We start from the raw sequence: 23,937 nt of genomic DNA, 5'->3' as shown, positions 1-23,937 counted from the left end.
TGGTGGGGTATAACCTATGTATTTAAGTTGTCAGCAGTAGTTTAACCTAATAACTTATTAAATGTACAAAATAAATAAATGTCAATATTTTAAGTTGTTTTACTATATTCCATTAGGAGAGGCAAAACTATCCCCAGCAATGTAAAGAAGAGTAAACACCCTCCTTTCAAACCAACTGACAAGAAAGACCAGACCAGACATTTTCAATGTAGAGACAGTCAGCAGATCACCATTTAATATGGAAAATTCAATCTGATAATTCTGGTCAATAACATAGGGAGTCCATTGTACTTTCCCTCCACCATGAGCAGCACCTTTGTGAAGTGTGCTGCAAAATAAAACGTGCCGCTGAATACTTGTAACCAAGGTTTATAAGTATGTCAAATAAAACTAAATAATACAGTAGTTATGAGTTCACAACATATTCATGTAATCAATACTAATGCTAATGAGATTTGCCATTTAAGCACATTTTAACAAATGCAAATTTATATATTATATAATATATATATAGATATATTATATAATATATATATTATATATGTTGATAATGACCTGGAGAACGTTAGCTGAACTGAAATTGTACCACTTGCGCCTTCAAAAGTGCCGGTCTTGTTCATCGGTCCTGGTGCTCCATTAAACTGTACAGAAAGTTCTAAAAAGAAACGTGAATTCAAGGCTTCAAGTCTCTTGAGTTGCAGAGGTTTATATGAGCTTAGCTGACATTCTAATGGTGACAGTCACACTGGTATAAGGCAGGGTTCTGGTCTGTCTGGTCAGTGCCCACTTGCATTGCCACCTTCTGAAATGCTCCTGTCATCAGCTTCCACTTTTACCAGGCTCGAGCAGACTGAGTTGGTCTGAGCTAAAGTACCACATAGAAATAAATCAAAATGTGATGAATTCATATTAATTTACTTTATACACATTGTGATTCATAAAGAACCCATAACAGGAAAAATATATGACAGATATGGTGTGTTATTTATGAATCACCCAGTACAACATACAGTATTTAAAAGTGTACGTACATTTAAAGGAGTGTCTACAATTCTGCATTACACTTTGGTAGTCATGCTCCTTCATGATGGATACCATTCATTGTTTCTGAACTAACTAATTCATTCATTCATTCATTCATTTAAAAAATAAATGAATAAGTGCAAATTAAGTTTTAAAACTTTAGTACAACAGTGGAATTCCTAGATCATGACCACCACAGGGGGACATGGTCCAAATAGACTAGGAAGATCCTCAGAGTTGTGTGAGACTGATAGACGGCCTTAATTGTGAGTTGGTTTTTATATAGAGCTGGAGTTTATTGTACAATCTTTGGGGAAGAGACCTAAGCTTCAAAGTATAATGGAAAACTTTAAAGAAACCAAGTCAAGCAGAATGTTGTTTCTTTTCTGCTTATGCCTTCATCAGTGTCTTAAGTGTGTTAGTGTTACTCAGCTCTATAACAAACACTGCTGTGTGTCTACTTGAGTTTCTAAAGCACTGTTTTCGTCTGCCACTAGGATAGAGTTCCATTCATTGCTGCAGGCCGAAAAAGGAATATCAATGCAGTTTGAAATAAGTTGGATGGTTTCCCGCAGCAGATAGAAACGTGCATTAAAGCTTTACTTCAGAGAGCTTACCAATACTGGCCGGGTCATCCACAATGTGCACTGGAATGGTCTGCCCATCTTCCAGGAGGATCTGGTGCACACCCCCCTCCATGGAGCTCTCCCCTACAGCAGACACTGCCACCAGCTGGCCCATGCCCAGGAGGCTGGGGTCAGGGATGGACACATTGACCAGGGTGGGCGGCGCCATCACATTCTCTGAAAGGGAGGCGCTAGGCTGCAGGAACTGCGTGGGACTCACGAGCAGAGGGTGGGAGGTGGAGAGGCTTCCTGAGTCCAGGATCTCTGTAGCCTGGCTGACTGCTGGGAGGGGCTGGGCATTCACTGCCATCAGTGCAGGCAACCCATCATGGAGATTGAATGTGGGCTGCAGATGGAATCCCTTCACCAGGAAACAAACAAATATCATAATATAGCATTGGTCTTGTACACAAAACCTAAAATGTTATAGAAACATATGAAAATACACATTCCATATTTTCATTGACATATGGTTGCAATAGCACACAGAATCGAAACAGGGTGAGCCAAAAATGTGAAACATCTTAAAACTGTCATAGAGTCAGTCCAAGTCAAGTGGACCAACAAAAAGCCAATGAAGCATGGTTAAGCGATTTTTCTAGGTCTGTATCATCAACCGCAAATGGAGGAAACATCTCCCCAGAATTTGGTCCACTTTGGGACTGACTTGATAGTCTCAAATGTCTTTAAATTGTTCTAGAGGGATACAGAAAAATTCATAAGCAAATCCCTTAAGAAATATGTGCAGGAAGCACCTGCTTACCATAAGCCTGAAATCAAAGTCTGTCAGATTTGCTCATTGTGAGCAGGAGTGACTTTGAAAGGAAAGATTTACACAAAAGCATGTAGACGAGTGCTCACCTGTAACTGTGCAAATATCTTGGGCTGTAGGGAGGAGAAGGAGCTGAGAAGCTGAACTGCCTCAGGAGACAGAGTGTCACTGACTTCCAGATTCCCTGCCTTTGAGATCATCAAATCCACCGGGGCTTCTGTAAGGACACCAACATCCAAATCATCCAATGAGCCATTTATTCACAGACTGGGTTTGAACAACTACTTACAGTCAAGGAAATGTCTACCTCTCTATTTGTGTACGTATTATTTTGTAACACACTGCAGTTTGTGCACTACATTTTAAAACTTGGAATTTTTTAAATAGACAAACTTTTCGGCTAGTGTTGCTTGGAATCTAGGATATTACCTTCCATTGTTGTTGGAGCAAGTGTCAATGTCACTGTCTCTGTTAATGGGTTTCCACTGTCTGTAGTCCACTGAAGCTAAAGAAAAGCCAAGCGAAACCACTTTAACATTTGACGTTTTTTAACTTCCATATCCTCTCTAGACCTTAGGATCTAACTGAATGCAAATACCAATTATATAGGGAGAGCTGTACTACACAACGTGGTATCCACCCCTAACAGGTGTGAAAATCAGCTTTTATCTTACATCTCCAAACTATACCTGCTGTATAGCATCAACATCAGGGGTCTACTTTACATTATTTTGGTATGTCAGCCAAGCTTAGCACCGCATACCCTTGTATCAACTGCCTCTGGATTGTAATCAGGATTTTCCTGGTGAAGAGCCTTCTGTGCCTCGTGGATATGATTCTTAATGTCATTCACTGTTGGAAAGTAGCACAGGTTGTGTCTTTCAGGAACCTCGTCTGCTTTGAACATCTTTTGCTCTACGAATTTCCTGAAAACCGGAATGCAAAACAAAAAATTAGCATTCTGTTATCTTGCTCAGAACACACTAGACAGACAATAAGCATTCTGCTGACCTTAAACATAGATGAGTGATGTATGAGCTGCTCTGGTTGCATGTATTAATCTGAGCAGAGTCACCAGCCATCACATTTTTGGTGTCCTTAAAAACTGGTGAAACTACAGGTCAGGACCTGAACTTGAGGTCCAGGTCCACACCAAAGACTTCAATTTAACTTACTGGACCTTGCCTTGGACATTCAAAGAGATTTGTGGAAGTACTGTGATTTGCATAAATAAAAAAGGTTTTATTTTCCCTGCTAGAAAATTAAAATAATATAATGGTTTAAAATCACTTGTTTCGGGCTCTCGAGTGGCGCATCCAGTAAAAGCGCTCTGCGTGAGTGCAGGATGCGCCCTATAACCTGGATGTCGCCTGTTCAAGTCTGGGCTATTCCACAGCCAACCGTGGACTAGAGTTCCCAGGAGGTGCCGCTCAATTGTCTGAGTGTCACCGGCGGGCTGGCGGGCTGGCGCAGACTCACAGGTGCCCGACCGCCCGACCGCCCGCCACCGGCCGACCGCCCGGGTGCCCCAGCCGGGCCCCCTCCCCAGAGTCCAGCAGCGCGTGGTCGTTCAGGGACACTGCGCACCAGCAACCCCTGTAAGTCTGGACAGGCGCCTGGGGCTTGCCTGTAGCTGCAAGGGAGATGCTGTGTCCTCTCCTACGCTGTAGCTCCTGGGTGGCTGCATGGTGAATCCGCAGTGTGTAAAGAAGTGGTCGGCTGACGGCACACGCTTTGGAGGACAGCGTGTGTTCGTCTTCGCTGCTCCTGAGTCAGCGCAGGGGTGGTAGTGGTGAGCTGAGCCTAAAAATAATTGGCCATTTCAAATTGGGAGAAAATAAAAAAAAATAATTGGCAATGACTACATTTTTTTTTTAAATAAATAATTACAAATTAAATAAATAAATAAAATCACTTGTTTTCTGTACATTTCACAGGGAAGGCAAGGTCCAGTATTAGTAGTTTAGCAGTAATAGTAGTTTTCTTACAAACTAACTTGTGTGGACACAAGAAGGCGCCAAAATGCTGAAATGTTTGGCTGAGTACAGTAAGAGGATGCACTGCAGGACTTCAATGCTTTGGTTTTATCCTCATCTAGCAGCATGCTTTTTAAACATACTGTGCAGATTCATGAATAAACTCATGCAATACAACCAAACCCATAAATCCCAAACCATTAATTCTGCGTTAGAACTACATAAAAAAGTAAGACATTAGCTCAAAGGTTTATTTAGTTGACTTCTGGTGTTCACTTAACCTAAAACGAAAAAGAGCTTGTAAATTAAAAAGACCTGAGCTGTTTCCTGACCATGTAGACCTGGTCGTATCCCTGAGAGACCAGCTCACAGATCTTCTCAGCCACTCGTGGGTGCAGGCGTGAGGGAACGCAGCTAGTGTCCTCTCCCGGCACCTCCTCCTCCTCTTCCAGCTCCTCTTCCTCAGGCGCAGACAGGGGGAGCTGAGTCGTGGGCGGAGGGAAGTACGCAGTCTCCAAATCATGGTACTGGTGGGCTTTTTGAGTGGGCAGCTGAACATAATACCTGTCAATATAATAGAGGTGATAACATTTAAGAGAGATAGCCAGGGGGTTTAAATCCACTTTCTTAACTTCTTACTTTCCCCTTCTAGTTCTTAGATTTGAAAACTGTTAAACCTATGCTTCCTGGTATCTAATAAATCCCTGTGCTCTAGGTCACATAGTCTGATTGAAGACAGACCAGGGGCACATGTCTGGACTACTCACATGACCCACCTACACTCATCCACATACACAAGAGAGAAGGTTTCAGCCATGTGGGAAGTTGGCGGGAGGGGAGGCTTGATTAGGGTAGGAGTTGATCATTTAGAAGCAGTAGGCTTTCTGGTGCTAAGCTTTAAAAACAGTTTAGCACCAAATTTCAAAACAATTTCCACCCCTGAGACTGACCAATAGACTGAATCCTGTCTACAGTTCTGGAAGTTATTGCATACCAGGAAGAAAACAGTCATTTTGAATGTACTACTGTGTTGTAATAAAAAGGGCAATTCTTTCATCAAAATGAACAAGCAAAAACCCATTCTCTGTTTGTAATCTGTACAGGACGGTAGAAGGTTTCCTAAACGCTGGATACAGTATAGTACATGAGTGACTGAACATCGGAAACGTACCTCAACACTCCTCCTGCCTCCCAGAGGCTCTTCCTGAGATTCAAAAAAGCTTTCTCTTGTTCTTGTCTGACAATTTTCTTGTCGATTTTGGGGTCTGTCGGCACTCTGTGTTCAGGGAACTTCTTTACCTTCTTGATGTAAATCCTGGGGGGAGAGATTAATATTAAAACAACAAAAACAGCTTAATGGCAGAGAAACAAAAAATACTCATTTCCATATAAATAAATGATCCCCTCTTTTGAAATGGCTTCTAAGGCTGTGTTCACACTAGGTCCGTTTAGAGAGTTTGGTCTGCTCTTGGTACGGTTCGGTACATTTGGTGTGAAGTGTGAACAACAAAGTCTGCTTGGGAAACGAACCGTACAGAGTCCACCTCAAGAGGTTCTGGTCATCTGCAATAAATTCACTCGATGTTTAATTTTTTAATTATTATTGTTTTATACTGTTATTTTTGGTTTCAGTGTTGCTACGGCATCAGTAAATTAAAAAAAAAAAAAAAAAAAACTCCCAGTTTTTTATTGTGGAAATCTGACAATCCTAAACTACATGGACAGTGCGAGAAGCTGAAAATTTGGTCAGACGCCAAAACCTTGCCAACTGGACAAAAATAGTGAAGTTTCAAATTACTTTGTGTTAATTTGCATCCTCCTACTGTAGGCATTCAACACATGTATTCCTTAAATTAGTGAAGTGCTCCCCCAGTGCTTTCTTCCACAGCAATATGTAAGAATCTAAAACATGTATATTAATAACCAGAGCAATACATCAACAGCTGCCACCTTTCAATTTGCCTTGCAGGATATTGTAAACACCCGGTTCACACACCATATAACAAGCCGTATGCACTTGCAAACTGCAAGGTCCTGAAAAAAATGTCCGGAAAAACAAGGAACTTTAGCTCACATGCAAATGAACTCGGTCCCTTTGCTTGCAGAAACAATTTTAAAATATTGATATTGCTACTTTTTTTTTTTTAAAGCTAAAATCTGTCTTTGTAAGATGCAGTTGCACCAAAGGTTGTCTTGTGTACTGATAAAAAGGAATGGGTGCTACTCAATATGACTTTCTCCTTTCTCTCTATGTTAATGCATGACCCTCACCTTGCTGGACAGGTTGCTTTGTATTGCTGGTTTGGGTTGCTCTCACTCTCTACAGTCTTCTTAGGCTGTAGTCCTTTCCGTCTTGGTCCAAACTGACACTCCATCACTATAGCTCTGCTGCCTGTGTCGGAAACAATCACAGAATATGGACAGATTTAACATGAACAGCACAACATCAGCAATTAAACTCCATAAACCAGAATGTGGGCTTTCAAAAAAGTACTGAAGGATTGATAAATCATATGAAAACATACTACATATTGGGTCTTATCATCCATCAGACTTTCCTCCAATAATAAACCTTATTTAACTGTAGCTCTGCCATTCATTAGTAATCAGGCCCCACTTGTCGTTTAAAATCTGACAGGTCAATTCAGACCCAGAATATACCCTCCGTATCTTGAATCCTATGTAGACTTGCCTGCATTCACAAAGGGTATCCCGTCGTAGGGAACGTACTGAGACTTCCACATGAGCCTGGTGGCCGGTTTGGCCAGGCTGGGAGACTGCCGGGTCCCCCACACACTCTGAGTCTGCTGCTTGTGCAGCGTCAGCACCCCCTCCAGCTCAACTTCATTCATACAGTAACCGCGGTATGAGTCACCGATTTTCTGAATTCCAGCATAAAGAAAAACAAAACATTTGGGGATTATGGATAAACAAACAGAATGCAAAATGGAGAGTAGGGCAACAGAAAGCACAAATTAACAGCCAGTATTGTATGGTCTATTCATCTGGGCCATGAAGAGACAGCAAAGTGGTTATGTTATCCAAAGTACAAAGAAGAATATGACCTTCTACAGTAAATGACACTGTCAAATGTACATGTTTATTTAAATGAACAGCAGGACATATTGCTTTGATGCAGTGTGTGCATCCTGTCTTTTTCTCAGTTAATGGGAATGCATGTGAATCATGCTTTCTGGTTGTCTGAAAGGGTGTGATGAGGGCTTATCACAGCGCATGAAACTGACCTCACAGCTCCTGAGTCTCCGGGCCCAGGCGGGTGTGTTGGGGGGGAGAGGCTTGGGAGGCACCACGAAGCAGTTATCGGCACTGTGGAAGAAATCAAAGCAAAATGAAAAGGGAAGCACGGCCTCTTTGAACCTTTTGTTTGTCACCTGTTACCGTAAGTACAGGAGCTCATTGTGGGATACGCTGGCTTGGGGCCTCCATCATACCTGGAACAGACAGGATACTGTGGGCCGTATCTGCAAAGCATTTACACTTCTGCTTTTGGGGAAAACAGGACTAACTGAACTGTAACGTAAGCAAACCAGCACGAAACTAATTAAGGTGCACGTACGATCTGTTAAATTACCGCATATGTTAGTTTTTTAAGCTTTATAAGATTGTTAAAACATGGAATGGCATTATGGGGCAAATAGAAGCCATGAACATGTTGGAACTGGTTCCTTGTTATAAAGGAATGCCTAATAAAGGGGAAGCACTATATGCAATTCTGGGGCAGGATAGCAGAGTTCAACACAACCGTATGTACGGAGACGCAACTGTAACATAAGTGCTGACTTTGTTAGTAAAAGACATACAAAACAGACTCCCACCTGGGTGCTGTGTTTTTCGGCAGGGTAAGGGAAGGCTGGGAGAGCGCCACATAGCCACTTGTGCTATCTGCTATTGCATTCAAGGAAACTGTTTGCAATTCACCAACCGACGTCTTTTCTTCACAGGAATCTGATGAAATGAAAAAGGTACTCTTTAGCGACTATATAATATCTGTTATACATTATCAGAATCGCACTGCTGCACTCTTAACATAAGATTTTACTCTGTGTGGCCGTCACTTCCAGGAGCTGTCCCTGAGGCAGCAACACCTGCGCTGATCCTAACTGCCTGGATGGAATCACATGGAAGACCTGCCCATTCTCTGATTGGCCAGTGACAATCACCTTTAGCCAGAGAAACAAACAGACGCACATTAAAAAACAATTCAGAGAAAAATAATATAATTATAAAAATGAAAGTAATACAATACAGCAATACAGAACATTGGTTCACACCATTATATATTTAAAAAAAAAAATGTTAAAAAACTTTTTAAAAATGATAATGAATTGATTTAAAGTTCCTACATAGACAATGTACACAAACATACAATGTGCACATCTACAAAGTGTGTTCTTTGTAAAAGATTCCCACAGTAAAACCCTAGCAATGTGTAATACAGCATAGTGAAAGTTTGGCAAAATAAAGACGAGTGAGGTATAGTACAGCATATTAATAAGCATGACAAACCAGAGTAAACTATGATAAATGCAAAGTATAACCATGGGAAAAACAAGGGAAAACTGCAGTAATACTGTGCAAACTTTTATAGGGGGTGTGTTCTATCCACTCTACATGACCATCCCATCCTGACCTTCAACCTCGCATGTACCCCTGGGTACACTTGCTCTTACAAAACTCTCATAAAATTTGGTAAAAATGCTTCTGTGAAATGGCCCCCAGATTTGCTGTGCTACTAACCATGCGCTCGTATTGGACAGGCTGTCCATTCTGATCGAAGATGTGGAACTGGCTGCTGGCGCTGGGCTGGCTATGGGATGCTTGCTCAGGCACATTCTCACACGCTGGGGGATTGTCTGTTATTTGCAGTGTGATCGGCAGGACTGCAGAGGAGTCTTGGTGTTCCAGGATGCGCTGGCTGGCATTGATAACAGGCAGCTGCTTGAAAACACAGGGAATGTAAAAAAAAACAGCTTTTTTGTAGAACTGAGTGCCACGGACAGGGTAACTTTTTTTTTTTTTTTTTTTTTTTTAGAGCATTTACATCTGTATAATAACCCATCTCTACTCAAGTTGAAATAGTAACTTACTCATGTTTACACTCAAATAATAGAACATATCTGTAATGCTGTCCATCCAAATGGGCTTTTTACTAACACTGAAGGATGAGCTATTCCAAAAGCCACGTCCTTTTCACCCAAAATCAATATAAAATAAGTTCTACTGCCACAAGACAATGATTAGCTTTGTATGGGATGTTTAGCATTAGAAATCTGCACCAAGCCTGTTCTTCAGAAGTCACAGAGTAGTCACTTTGGAGTCTATTCCTTGTGAAATAATATGTGCAGCATTGACTGTGGAAGCACCTGCCAACCAAAAAAGTGCCAATTCTCATCCTTCTATCAAAATGTAACTTGAACCAGAGAGATGCAGCTTTTACTATCTATCTCAGTGAATCAATCTGAAGAACAAGATCACTAGTCATGGCAAGCATTTACATAAAAGTGTGTCCCACACATCACAGGTCTTTGTCCAGACTGACTGCACACCTGGCAAACCTGCGGTGCACTCTCGGGTTCCTCTGCAATCTTGGGCTCTGCCCCCAGTAATTCATTTGCTCTCTCCATACAGATTTCATGCTCACTTGCATTCTCTTCCATGTCCCATGAACCTGGCAAAGGTAAGCATGATGTTTGAGCACTGGGCACGCACGCACGCGCACACACGCACACACACCTGGCAAGCAAATATTGTTGACTGCTTTAAGAGTGCAAATAAGAACATTTATGAAGATTTGTATGCTTTGTGGAATTATGCTTTCTGCAAATTGCACATGGCTTGCCATTAAATATGCTTCACACAACCAAACATAAATTGTCAAATAGTCAATTTACTGGATATTTAATAGGGGCCTTGCAGAAAAAAAATCTCAAAGCCTAACCAGTATCTGTTAGGTGCTCTATAATGCAAGTCATTAAAACATCTCATTGTGCTTTAAAATATCCAATTATAAATACAGGTAACAATAGAATGCCTTTACACACCAATTCACTTTAAAATCAGTCATATTTTTAGTGTCACAGCTCAGCAACATTTTGAACCTTGACGTTTTAGACACGTTCTCTATCAATGCATGGCCCCTGGGAACCCCCCTGTGTATTTTAATAATGAAACCTCTTGCTGGTCTCCACCCTTTACTACACACCTGAAGTGTAGAGCCAGTACAACAATAACAATACGGTTCAGTACTTTGGTTTTATATCTTGTGAATGTGGAGACAGTTCTGACTACTTAGAAGTACACAGGGCCTCCACTAACACAATAGGGTGTGTGTGTGTGTGTGTGTGTGTGTGTGTGTGTGTGTGTGGGTGTGTGTGTGTGTGTGTGTGTGTATGTAACCTGCCCTGAGCATCCTCAATCCTTTTAATTCACTTTACCATGTATTTGTATTTTTAAGCTTCTTCAGTGTTTTATTACGTTAACCTGTAATAAATGACACGCACATTTAACTGTTACACTGTTCTAGGTAGCAGTGTCTCCCTGTAGTATGAAATGAAACAGCTATTGGTTACATTAATAACACTATGTAACACAATTTTTGTTCCTGGGTAGTAAGTGTTATTTCCTAATTGCTTATGCCTCAAAAGTATAGAAAATGGCTATTATTCCCCACAAACTTTGCTTTTGTGACCAGGACAGTGATATTTTGAAATTTACCTATTTCCAATGAGAAAACGGGCGAATTTGTGTCTTTTCGTTCACATAAAGTCAGAAAAAAACAACATGTGAATCATGACTACAAAAGATTTAGAAGTGAGCAGTTTTTTGAGATTTACGATTATACTGTAAATCACTTTCACGAATCAGCCCCCAAATGTAGTCGCCCATCATGTTCTCGTTATACTGTCCTTGGTAGCGGCGTTCAAAGTCCAGTATATCCTGGTGGAAGCGCTCGCCTTGCTCCTCCGAGTACGCTCCCATGTTCTCCTTGAATTTATCAAGATGAGCATCAAGGATATGGACTTTGAGGGACATCCTACAGCCCCTTGTGCCGTAGTTCTTCACCAGAGTGTCAACCAGCTCCACATAGTTTTCGGCCTTGTGATTGTCCAGAAAGCCCCAAACCACTGCGACAAAGCTGTTCCAAGCCGCTTTCTCCTTACTAGTGAGCTTCTTGGGGAATTCATTGCACTCCAGGATCTTCTTTATCTGTGGTCCGACGAAGACACCGGCTTTGACCTTTGCCTCAAACTAGCTTAGGGAAGAAGTCTTGAAGGTACTTGAAGGTTGCCGACTCCTTATCTAGAGCTCTGACAAATTGTTTCATAAGGCCCAATTTGATGTGCAGTGGTGGCATCAGCACCTTCCGGGGGTCCACCAGTGGCTCCCATTTGACGTTGTTCCTCCCCACAGAGAACTCGGTCCGCTGTGGCCAGTTCCACCTGTGGTAGTGCGGCTTGGTGTCTCTGCTGTCCCAAAGGCAAAGATAGCAGGGAAACTTGGTAAAACCGCCTTGGAGACCCATCAGGAATGCCACCATTGCAGCCTCTTGATGCCATCTCAGAAAAATGCAGATATGTATCCACTTAGGCAGCTGGAACTAAACTGAACTGGTGGGCTTAAGGCCCCTGTATTTATACTACTATTTATATTACTGGAAAGTTCTAGAAGTTACTCCAAGTTTACTCAGCACTGAATCTATCTGGAATGTTCTGGAAAATAGGTAAATTTCAAAATATCACTGTCCTGGTCACAAAAGCAAAGTTTGTGGGGAATAATAGCCATTTTTTATACTTTTGAGGCATAAGCAATTAGGAAATAACACTTACTACCCAGGAACAAAAAAAAAAAAAAAAAATTGTTACACAGTGTAACCAGTAATAGTTTGGTAAAGCAATGGAGCCTTTAGGAAAAGTAATTATCTATGCAGTGGATCTAGTCAGCGACTTAGGCCTACTTACACAAAATCTGTATAAAATGAGAACCCTCATAAGCGCACGTGCTAATTATGCACTGTAGTCTAATTGAATCTGAAACCACGAGGATTATCACTGTGTCTATATCGGTTGTTAAAAATATCCGTATGACCTACAATTAATAATAGTAATTAATAATGAGTCAAATACTAACCCCTGAAATATTGTAGCAACATACCGGTGCAAACTAAATAACTCTAAACTATCACCTTAATTACTGTCTTTAATTGTATTCTGCAGATTTTCTTTTTGTATCATACTAAATAAAGGAAACAAAAGCATCACATAAAAGGGAATTTAAAAAAAAAAATCTATAAAATACAATTTCTATACAACATTCTATTTGAGGGGCAGATTATTACAAGGTCTACATAATAACTCAATCGTGGATTCAAAGCTAATGAAACGCCTTCCTTTATTTGCATTTAATACACCACACTTTTACAAGAACGCCATATTGGATGATGCAGGAATAAAGACATTCTTAAACACTTAATTTAAAACGAATTCCCCCCAAAAAACAACAGCTGTTTTTTTTTTTAATTATTATTATTCAAACCACGTTGTGCCTGCCCTGCCTCTTTAAACTGCTTCATATCTGGAGTTCAGAATGGAATTAAACCTAGGAAGGACAGAAAATTCAAAACGAGTCTACTCAACCTCGTCTTCACCCCGGACTTCACTTGTTACCACCATGGAGACAAAGCGTAGTTCGCGTAGTACCGTACCGCTGGCAAAGTAAACAACACTGGCACTCGCAAGCCACCGTAATTCGACCCGGAAAGTTAAAAAAAAAAAAACCTACTACAGCAGTCATGATGCCCCTTTCGTTTGAAGCAGAGAAATAATCATACCTCACTATCGGCATAAATAGTTAAGTCGTGGATGAGATATTAGACGACCTGCATAATACTAAAGGTCAGAAATTGCACCAAAAAGTTACAGACCTCTCTGTCAGACTTTAGTTGCACTTTCTTACCGTTGCTCAGGTACGTCACCTGTCAAGTTGTCTTTACACTTAAAAAAAGGGGGGCTAAGACCATGCAGTGCTATTTTTACAGAAAACGTGACAAGAAACATGGTTAAGCTCAGTTTAACCCTAACCCAACCAAGTCCTAAAAATGTATATTACCCCTTTAAGACCAGAATGTACTAATCAACCGCCATCAATCGATAGCTCTGTGCTTGATGCATATTCGCTTGCAACGCATGCTGGTCAGGGAACCACATGGCATCACTCACTTCTGCTGTGAGCAGTGTTATTTTGTACCATAAATAGGTATAGTTAAATAAGAGTCAATTTTAAACAAGAGGTTTTCATCCACGTAGCGGAAATGTCGCAGGTACAAGCTAGGTTCTTCACAGAGAATAAAAAGTAAGTGTGTAACGACAGTGTTTTTTTTTTTTTTTTAAATGGTAACCTTTGCTGTCCTGCTTTGTAAAATTAATGTTGTGATTTAAGATGTATTTTGTTTTAGCATCATCTCCATATTAGTACGTATATTGCAAAATGTAAATTCAGGCATATTTTACAGTGCAAATTGAACTGTGACAAACGTATACAGTCCAGCAAACAGGTAGGACTGTACTATGATCACAGCGATTCAATTATGCAAAGTTTATTTTTATTTTTGTATTACGTTTTCTTTTAAGGTATACAATAGATGATGTCCCCTTCTCAATCCCAGCCTCCTCTGAAATTGTTGATCTCAGCAACGTCATTAACAAACTCCTGGAAGCTAAAAATGGTAAGATTTTACTCCTGTAGAGCTGTTTCTTTGTGCTGACCCAGTGAATGTGCACAGGTCAGTATGTAATGTAATTCTAATCAGTTTTTACACTGAAATATACATTATAGTTTGTGACAGTTTACAAGTCTTTTTTTCATAGTTAAACCTCCAATGCACTCCACTTGTCTGGACATTTGCCAGCGCTGTAGGGACACTAGTTATGCTCCTGATAAAACTTTCAGTAGTAGGAATTATATTTAAGCTCAAAAGAAATACAAACTAGGATTGTCTTTTTGTTATCCAAACAGTATTTTTATTAATACTAAATAACGAGAAAGTATAAAATACTTGTATAACTTTTAATTAAAATCGTGGTGAAACAATATATTAAACCAGGCCACCATGCGCATCAAGATTTAAAGATCAAAATAAACGCAGTGCTACATTGTATGATGTGAAAAAAGATTCACAATTAGATACAATGATCATTAATGGTGAAACACTTGGAGCTTAACATAAGGTTAAACTTACATGAGATAGAGGGAGCACATCTTCATAACAACTATTATTTTTTGCTTCAGAGGTCCACCAACATGTGGAGTTTGACTTTCTCATCAAGGGTCAGTTCCTGCGCACAGCTCTGGCTAAACACATGGAGACTGAGAGCATGTCAACGGTATGTTCCTTTACACAGATTAGGATGTGATCTTTGCATGGCGTCATGGAGTCTTTCCAGACAAAAACACCACAGTTAACAACCAGATGTTAAAAATCATTACATGGCAGATTAATCAAAAGTTCCCTCCCAGTGAAAGCTAATTGGTTGAATTTAGGTTTTGCATAGAAGTCAATGGGCTTGCCGTCTTGGATGGAGTTCACCTGGATCTTCATCTAAGAGACTTGTTGTGCAGTTAATTGTGTGGTGTGGTGGGCAGTTGAAATAGCTGACAACCAGAATGCACCCCAAGGGTTGTAAACTTCTTTTATAGAACTGCTGGAATCTCATTCACTTTTATACTTTTATTAGGATTCAGAATTCTTTTATCCTGTAGTAATAAACCAATGCACAGATCCCTTTGACAGTATTGAGGTTAGCACAGCAACCTGTCATTGAATGACCGATTCAGTTGAAGTCAGACTCGGAGCGCACAACTTTTGAAAAAACTAAAATGCAGAATGTAAGAAAAAAAAAGAAAGATCAAAATGCATGTTAACTAGAGGACACATCAAGTATATACAGGTAAAAAAACCTTGAGTCCATCTCAGATTTTACAAGACAGTGTGGTCCAGTGGTTAAAGTCCAGAGCTTGTAACCAGAAGGTCACTGGTTCAAATCCCATCTCTACCACTGACTGACTCACTGTGTGATCCTGAGCAAATCACTTAACCTCCTTGTGCTCCATCCTGCAGATGAGATGTTAAATCAGCGTCCTTTTGTAAGTGACTCTGCATATAATGCACAGTTCACAGCCTATTTTATCCACTGTTATTGCTTTAGTGTATGTATCTGAATTTTTCACTGAAGAATTTCACTAATTTCAAATGAGAGGTTTGCTATTGAATACTGTATGTGATAACCGACCTAATGAAGTGTTGGATACTGTGTTACTAGGAGGGCTACCTTGTTCTGTGCTTTGCTGTTGCAGGAAGACGTGGTTGAGATCGAGTATGTGGAGAAGTACACAGCCCCTCAGCCCGAGCAGTGCATGATGCACGATGACTGGGTCAGTGCTGTAGAGGCTGATGGAGAATGGTAAGTAGTCTTTATATAATTGGCCCCAGTTTACTGTTAGTAATCAGTTTGCCCATTTAAAGGAATACTAACAAAGTATTTAAAATCCATTAGCAATCTAATCACCCCTCCCTTCTGTTATTTTTGTGTTTAGTACAGCAGTTTGGAACTCCTCTTTCCTTCAAACTCACAGCAGTAGAAATTTTTAAATGTGTCCATTTTTTTCCAGGATTTTGACTGGCTCCTATGATAAAACTGCCCGAATCTGGTCATCAGAGGGAAAGGCTATCATGACTATCGCTGGGCACACTGAGGTTGTGAAAGATGTGGCTTGGATTAAACGAGGCGAGATTCGTTGTTTTATTGATTTTTTTCTTTTATAAGCAGCAAAATGCAGGCGTTTGCAAAATACATGCAAAAGCCTGTATGTGCTTCTGCAACGCAAACAAGTGCATATGGCTGCCAAAAATGCATTAAATCCCATTAACTGGTGTTTGAACATCCTGAGTGGAATTTACTATTTGTTCAAGAAGACCCCACTTGTTCACGGTGTATCGTATCTGTCATTACATTTCCTTAAGCAGTCACTTTGGTGCTGGTATATTTTCTGTTGTAAAAAAATTCCTCTCAACAGTCTATAAAATAATGAAGATAGTGGGTTTTAAAGTAATTCAGGCAAGGTAGCATGCAATGTCAAGGTGTGCATTTATTTCCTATTTCCCATTCATTTGACTTCATAGCCATATTATGTTATTGTGGCAGTGTGCCCCACCCCTGTGTGTGTGTTGTTATTTTGTGTGTGGAGTATTAATGTTGGTGTGTATGTGTTGGTGCATAGGATATAATGTGTTGTTATGTAGCACAAGTTATACACAATATATTTGTATTTAGACACGAGGATGGCACAATCACTTCACATGCAGATTAAAAGGGGTGTTTGTATGTAAGCACTGGAAGTGCACAAAGTAGTTCATCTGCAGATGTACCAAGATTCCAATTGAATGATTCATTAGCAATCCAATCTTGGTACAGCTGCATGAAAGGGTGAATGTTTCACTCACTCACTCACTCAGAGAGAGAGAGAGAGAGAGAGAGAGAGAGAGAGAGAGAGAGAGAGAGAGAGAGAGAGAGAGAGAGAGAGAGAGAGAGAGAGAACAATTGCTATTGTGCTGGAGGGCCGTTACTTTTGGGTTGGACGAATTCAAAAGTAACGGCCCTCCAGCACAATAGCAATTGTTAGTTTGTTAGTGTCTGTCTGTTTTGGCCAAAGTGACATTTTGTATCAGTGTTTGTGTTTTGTGTTCAAACCTTTTGTTTTATTCATTTATTATTTACAATAATAAAAGCGCAAGCAGCACATTTATTACTCCAGTCTGCTGTGTATTTCCCTTCCTTTCACCGTATCACCTCGCAGTGCTGTATCTCTTCTGCCTCTGACGTCATTACACAGCGTGGCTTGCCACAGTTATATACAATTACCATAGTAACTTTTAAGGTGTGTTCGTCAAGTAAAACAGGTGGATCAGTTTCGTAATGCGTGATAGCAGTCTTTCTGACCCCTCCCCCTATCTCTACCAGACGGCTTCACTTCCCTGCTCCTCAGCGCCTCCATGGATCAGACCGCTATCCTGTGGGAATGGAATTCCGAGAGGAACAAGATGAAGGCTCTGCACTGCTGCCGAGGGCATGGAGGAAGCGTGGATTCCATCGCCGTCGACAACACCAGAACCAAAGTAGGTTTTCTATGTGTATGTATATATATATATATATATATATATATATATAATATATATATATATATATATATTTATTATGTTTAAAAATCCTAATACTGAAGATTTTCTTTTCCTTAGTTTTGCAGTGGATCCTGGGACAAAATGCTGAAGGTTTGGTCTGCAGGTATTTTTTAAATCTGTTTATTAAGTCTGTCGGTCCCAAATCAGTTTACATTTTAAGTCAGCATGGCACATTAAGTGTAATTTGCAGCTTCTGGGGTTTTATTTTATTTACTAGGAAGGGGGGGATGGGACTAATTAATTAATTTCCTGTAACAAGTGTTGTCACAGTTGACTGTAGGACAAGGGTGGTGGGTGAAAAGATCTTGTATACTGTAAAATAAAGGTGTCATTTCTCATTGCTGGTCTCCATTCTCCTATCGCCTTAGTTCCAACAGATAAAGAGGATGACATTGAAGACGCAGCAGCCAGACCAAGGAAGAAACAGAAAATTAAACAAATGGGGTTAACTAGGGTAAGGATGTAGAGTACTTTAACTGCCAGAATGGCAGTGCATAGCATTTTGAAATATTAGGGGTTAAGGGTTTTACTAAGAGCATTATAAGGTCCACCTGATATTTTTTTTTTGATCGTGTGGTTTGTCTCATTTAAAAACCCTGAAATAGCTCAATTCAGATCCGACAGACCAAAATTATTAAAGTAAACTGAGCTCTATTTAGTTATCTGGTAGGTTTTGGCGCACATGTAAATAGACAGTGTTCTTCTTTTATAACCTTGCCAGACACCCCTGATGACCTTGTCTGGCCACAGCGAAGCCATTTCCTCTGTACTTTGGTCTGACACTGAAGAAGTATGCAGTGCATCATGGGATCACACCATCAAACTGTGGGACGCAGAGACTGGAGGGCTTAAAGCCACATTGGTGAGTTACAGAAATCCTCTCTTAGCTTGCTTTACTTGAACAACAAATTTTGTGTGTAAGAATTTGGCACTGGATAGAGATGCTAAAAAAAAAAAAAAAAAAAAAAACACTGGCGCCATCATAAACTTATTTAATTACAATAATAAAATCCAAACTGAGATCTGAGATCTGGAAGGGTACCTACCTAGTTGAGTTTTCATTCCATACATTTTGATTTCTGTTTTCCATCAAAATCCTGTTACTGTAACACTTGTGTTTACTTTCTGTTCCAGACAGGAAACAAGGTGTTCAACTGCATCTCATTCTCTCCACTTTGCAAGAGGCTGGCTTCAGGCAGCACAGACAGGCACATCCGGCTCTGGGATCCACGCACAAGAGGTTTTTTCTTTCTTCCCCCTCATTGCTACCAGCTTTGCATTCTTACACTGTGTCCAGCAGTACAAGGCAACACCATACTGCAGGACAATGTTGTCTCATTTAATTATTGCACTTAAAATTCGATAAAGATACTGACCAGTAAAATTAACAAACCACATATTGGGACTTTGCATTTAATACAGTGCTGCCGTCTGTATATACATATGTATGCCACACTTTAGAGTTTTTGCATATATGGTTAGGACATTCTTAACAGAAGTCATTGAACATCATAATCTGTGAATTTTGTGAAAGGACATAAGTCTTAATTAATATACCATATTACTTTGTTGTAGACGCCACTCTCAGTAATGAAACATGTACATTTTTTCCCCTAACCCAGCTCAAATACAGTACTTAATAAAGAAATGCATACAAATCACAGTATGACAAAGCATTACAAATAGAAACAAAATTCTGTATTTAAAGGAAACTCGAGCATATTTTACTGTAAAGTTTATGGAACCCAAACAAAAAAGAATAGGTACCCAGTACTGTACCCCACGACTTCTTCGCCGTCCAGATCAAATTGCATCCTCAGAAATAAACTTCAGTATACGCCTCCCTCAATTTAATTGAAAGTAATACAGTATATTGCCATCACTGAGGGACTTTTTCCGATCTAAAAGTTATGAACGTGTATATGATTTTTTTTTTTTTTTTTTTTTTCAAAAACCATTTTGATCTTGCTAATCTTTAATTGTATGTTTCTTTAGATGGCTCCCTGGTCCTGCTCTCTCTCACCTCCCACAATGGCTGGGTTACAGCAGTGAAATGGTCACCAGCACACGAACATCAGCTTGTATCAGGATCTTTGGACAACATTGTTAAGCTGTGGGATACAAGAAGGTTTGTAGCACCCGCTCTTCTTCAAGTGCAAATCCTGGGACAGCAGCCACTTGCATTAAAGTAACATAAAATAAAATGCAGTGATAGAAACGTCTTTGAAGCAGACTGAGAATCAGCTCATTGTACCTACAGTAGCAGAGTTCAACGGCATATTGAAATTCCAGGACAAATTTTGCAAAATTCAGTGACAAAGTGAAGACATTGAGAAAGAAATCCGGCATTGAATTTTACAAAGCTTCTTTAGGTATTTCTTGATTTACCACTGTTTTGCTGGTCCTGCAACATTGTTAATTTTTGGCAGAGGGTTAGGGTTAATAAAAACCTGATTTAATTTGCTAAACATTACTACAGTAACAATTTGAACCGATTTCAATCATATGATCGACTGGGTATTGATCATCCATAGGGCTCTGGTGTTTGATTGATCATCCATAGGGCTCTGGTGTTTGCAGTTTTAGCTGGCCTATTATATATTATTTACTAACAGTTAACAGAAAATAAATAATGTACATTAAGATGTTTTGTTAGTTGTTTGTTAACAGTTAATAAACAAAACAACAAGCAGCGGCCCTTAAAATAAAGCGTGACCATTTTGTTTTATAGTTATGGGTGAACTCTAACTCCATGTTGCTTAGGCAGAAGCACACTGAAGGACCTGCCAGGCTATTGTAACCACTTACTGGTGGCAACACTCCTTACTTTATTATGGCTGGCTAATAAAAGGAAATGTAGCAGGAGGAGGAATCAAAATGCAACCCCAAACCAACAGCAATGAAATGGGTTGAATGAAAGTTATAGCAATTACCAATACTCATTCTCAGTTCTAGTCTTTATGTAATGAAAGGACAACTGCAAAGCAAAAAGTCAATTCTGCTAAACAAATGATTAGTTTCAGTGTCTTCTATGGAATAGAAAATGTACATAGGGGCATAGCCAAGACTGGGCTTGGTTAACTGGTCTGCTGTCCTGAGTTATATTTCCAAGACCTCTTCTTAGGTCTGCAATATTTAAAGTGTTAAATAACTTTTGGGGAATCCATTGTGTGCGATATGTACTATGAGTAGGTATTTGTTATAAGATGCTGTTCCAGGGTGATCTACCACAGCGCTGACCCCTTTGTTTGCTGCGATTTGTTAAGAGTTTTCTTACTGTTTCAGTTCCAAGGCTCCTCTGTACGACCTGGCAGCTCACGAAGACAAAGTCCTCTGTGTGGACTGGACAGAGAGAGGGGTAAGGACCAGGGCCATAACCAGAGCTGACATTTCACCGAGGTCACACTTCGCTTTTCAAGCCATAGCTAGCAGTATTTATACGACTGCTAGGTATTTACTATTCAACCTCCAAATCTGTCACACGGCAGACCAACAGAGAAAATTAAGAATTTCTACATGAACATCAACATTGGTGATGCAAAAAAACAAGAAAGGACATGACCTTAGTGTCCTCATAGCTAGTTATGGCCATGGTAAGGACACAGTGTTTTATCAGGAGTTTTAGCTAGTTGAAAGTGTGTTGCAATCGTTTTCTGGAGATCCTTAGTTTGCACTGCATATATCTCCTAATGACTAGAGCAGCTTCAGATTGCCCTTGAGTCTTTGTCTGCACAAGACCAGTTACTAGTCTAATGGCTGACTTAAACGTTTCTTAAATACTCCCTTATACTCTGATCAATACCTTACCTCCCATGTGTGAGTGCTATCCTTAATATCGGTCCACCACGGTAAATTGTTGGGAAATATGAGAATGGCCTCATCCTTGGGTATACACTGTTTTAATTTGGTTTCATATACAGTATAAGCCATTGCATCCATGTTTGAGAATAAGTGCCCCACAACTGAAGATAAGTGCACATATATAGCGGTTTAGACTGGTAATATGTGTAGAAGACCATATTAAAATCTTGCATGTGGATTTCTAATATTTTTTCACTTTCATTTTTCTATTCAACTCTTTACAAACTAGTCCAGCACATTTGCTCGATGGTAGATGGTGTGAAATGGATTATGAAATTTCTAACAAGCCTTTTCTTTTCTGGTTTTTAGTTGTTGCTAAGCGGAGGAGCAGACAACAAATTGTACACCTACAAATACTCTGCTCCCACTTCTGACGAGGGCGCGTAAAGCAGTCAGGAGGTTGCTGGGAGGCCCATGTCTTCTACATTTCCAGCTGTGGATTTTATCCAGTAGGAACTGAAGATTCTAGAACACATTAATTTTTAATGAAGCCTGAAGTATTTACCCCCATAAAAAAAAAAAAAATATATATATATCAATATATATATATATATATATATATATATCTATATATATATATATATATATATATATATATATATATATATATATACTATATATATATATATATATATATTATATATAATCATATATAAGACCCTTCCAAACAAAATGAGATTGGATTTCAAGACCCATGTGATTTGACTAACACATTTCTGATTTATTTTTTAATTTTTTTATGTACTGTACCTGCTTCCGAGTGGACCAATGGTTATTCAACCTCCTACATCAATTAATTATTGTTTTATTGTTGGAAAGTCTTTAAAACATTATTTCAAATGATAGTTATAGTACTGTATTTCTAGGTCATCACCAACAGTTAAGGCGTGGTCAAAATCATCAAAATGGGCACTTTTACCACAGGGATGTAAAAAAGACCCGTTGTATAGCAGTTTGATCCATTCCTGGTTTCACTGAGTTTAATAAGATCCACCTGATCTTATTCCTCTATGCTGATGCTAATCAGATTTGTAGTAAAACCTAGAATGGGTGAAACTGCTATGCAATATGAGTCTAATTTCAATCCCTGTACCACTTTCAGACAAGTTCTCACCATTTTTTTTAAATACATCTTTGCAAAGCTAACTGAAATACATGTTTGTTTGGGTTTTTTTTTTTGTTTTTTTAGAATTAGGCTTTTAGTGATCGCATCAGTAATGATGTGTGGAAAATGGTTGTTGTTATTTTCACATTAACGTGAGTCCGGTCTGGTAAATAAGAGATTTTTTTATTTCTACATGTTGAGTAAAAGCTTGTGTTGATTATGCAAATGTCTCATTAGTAGACAATTTTTACAAGTCCCTTAAGATTTTGCAAGATGTTTAGTGTATTTTCATTTTTAAGCTGACATCTGGCAGTACTTTTGGTTAAAGGAAGTACAGTTTCTAAGCCTTATTCACAAGTTATCTGTTTGCACTTGCACTTCCTGAGTAATTTCACCTCAGCAGTGTATTCTGGGTCAAAACATGCCAATCAATAGGGGAAAGCAGCTGATTGGTTATTGACAGGAAAGAAGCAATTTCTTCCTGCAGATGAAAAGACCCTGGGAGTACAAGAAGGTCTAAAAGCATTACTTGCAAACAGATTTCTTTAACGTAGAGAAGTACCAGGTATCATTCTTAAAATAAAAAGATATGTTAAAACATGTGTTTCTTTTTAAAACTGCACATTTGAGACCTATAACATGAATGGATTTGCATGTCGGGTAAAATGTATGGAACTGTTTTGTAGCTACAATTACATAAGTATTAAATAGTATTTTTTGTAATGTAACCTTTGTGTTAACTATGGTGTAATAGTTACATCAATGTTATTTGTATGCCTGTATATGCATTATTTATATAGTAGTGTGTTGGTAAAGGTTCATTGTTTTACCATTTTAGATCTCTACTTGTTATATAAACTGTGTATATAGTTGTGTGAGTATTCATTTTGTGGCTTTTATAGTGCTGCTCTGCTTTGACTCTTACCCAGACATGCTGCTTCTTGTGTTATCTCTCTCTATGTCTATTGACAGTTTTCATATTGCATTTCTAAATTATTTGCTAGGTTAATACTATGGAGAGAGAGAGAGAGAGAGAGAGAGAGAGAGAGAGAGAGAGAGAGAGAGAGAGAGAGAGAGAGAGAGAGAGAGAGAGAGAGAGAGAGAGAGAGAGAGAGAGAGAGAGGAGAGAGAGAGAGAGAGAGAGAGAGAGAGAGAGAGAGAGAGAGAGAGAGAGAGAGAGAGAGAGAGAGAGAGAGAGAGAGAGAGAGAGAGAGAGAGAGTAAAAAAAAAAATTAAAAAATGTCTTTGTGGAACTTTTCTATGAATGCAGGTATTGTATCTAGAGCTTAATTTCTTGTTAATTGACCCTGTTCCACAATTCA

The 23,937-nt window shown here is 39.4% G+C and overlaps 2 protein-coding genes across 3 annotated transcripts; one reads left to right on the top strand and one right to left on the bottom strand.

The window, feature by feature from the left end:
* Positions 1-572: 572 nt before the first annotated feature.
* Positions 573-13,116, bottom strand: LOC121321490 (calcium-responsive transcription factor-like). 2 transcript variants are annotated; one of them, XM_041260463.1, is made up of 15 exons: positions 13,052-13,108; positions 9,965-10,086; positions 9,156-9,353; positions 8,458-8,578; positions 8,234-8,363; positions 7,643-7,724; positions 7,090-7,279; positions 6,669-6,789; positions 5,569-5,712; positions 4,713-4,961; positions 3,185-3,347; positions 2,851-2,926; positions 2,511-2,638; positions 1,641-2,010; positions 573-865 (listed from the first exon to the last, which is right to left on the bottom strand). In XM_041260463.1, the coding sequence occupies exons 2-15, from the start codon at positions 10,073-10,075 to the stop codon at positions 777-779; spliced, it is 2,172 nt and encodes a 723-aa protein (XP_041116397.1). In that variant the 5' UTR covers positions 10,076-10,086; positions 13,052-13,108; the 3' UTR covers positions 573-776. The 2 variants fall into 2 exon arrangements, with proteins under 2 accessions (XP_041116397.1, XP_041116398.1); XM_041260464.1 differs by lacking the exon at positions 9,965-10,086 and having other exon boundaries at positions 13,052-13,116.
* A 462-nt stretch (positions 13,117-13,578) lies between these two features.
* Positions 13,579-22,019, top strand: LOC121321514 (ribosome biogenesis protein wdr12). Its single transcript, XM_041260498.1, has 13 exons — positions 13,579-13,766; positions 14,045-14,139; positions 14,703-14,797; positions 15,768-15,874; positions 16,083-16,198; positions 17,432-17,586; positions 17,707-17,752; positions 18,018-18,103; positions 18,371-18,511; positions 18,784-18,889; positions 19,645-19,777; positions 20,935-21,007; positions 21,820-22,019. Exons 1-13 carry the CDS (start codon positions 13,726-13,728, stop codon positions 21,895-21,897), a joined length of 1,272 nt encoding a protein of 423 aa, XP_041116432.1. The 5' UTR covers positions 13,579-13,725; the 3' UTR covers positions 21,898-22,019.
* Positions 22,020-23,937: the final 1,918 nt, after the last annotated feature.

This window comes from Polyodon spathula, chromosome 10, assembly GCF_017654505.1.
Source record: "Polyodon spathula isolate WHYD16114869_AA chromosome 10, ASM1765450v1, whole genome shotgun sequence".
Lineage (NCBI taxonomy): Eukaryota > Metazoa > Chordata > Actinopteri > Acipenseriformes > Polyodontidae > Polyodon > Polyodon spathula.
This window is presented reverse-complemented; position numbering and strand designations above follow the sequence as displayed.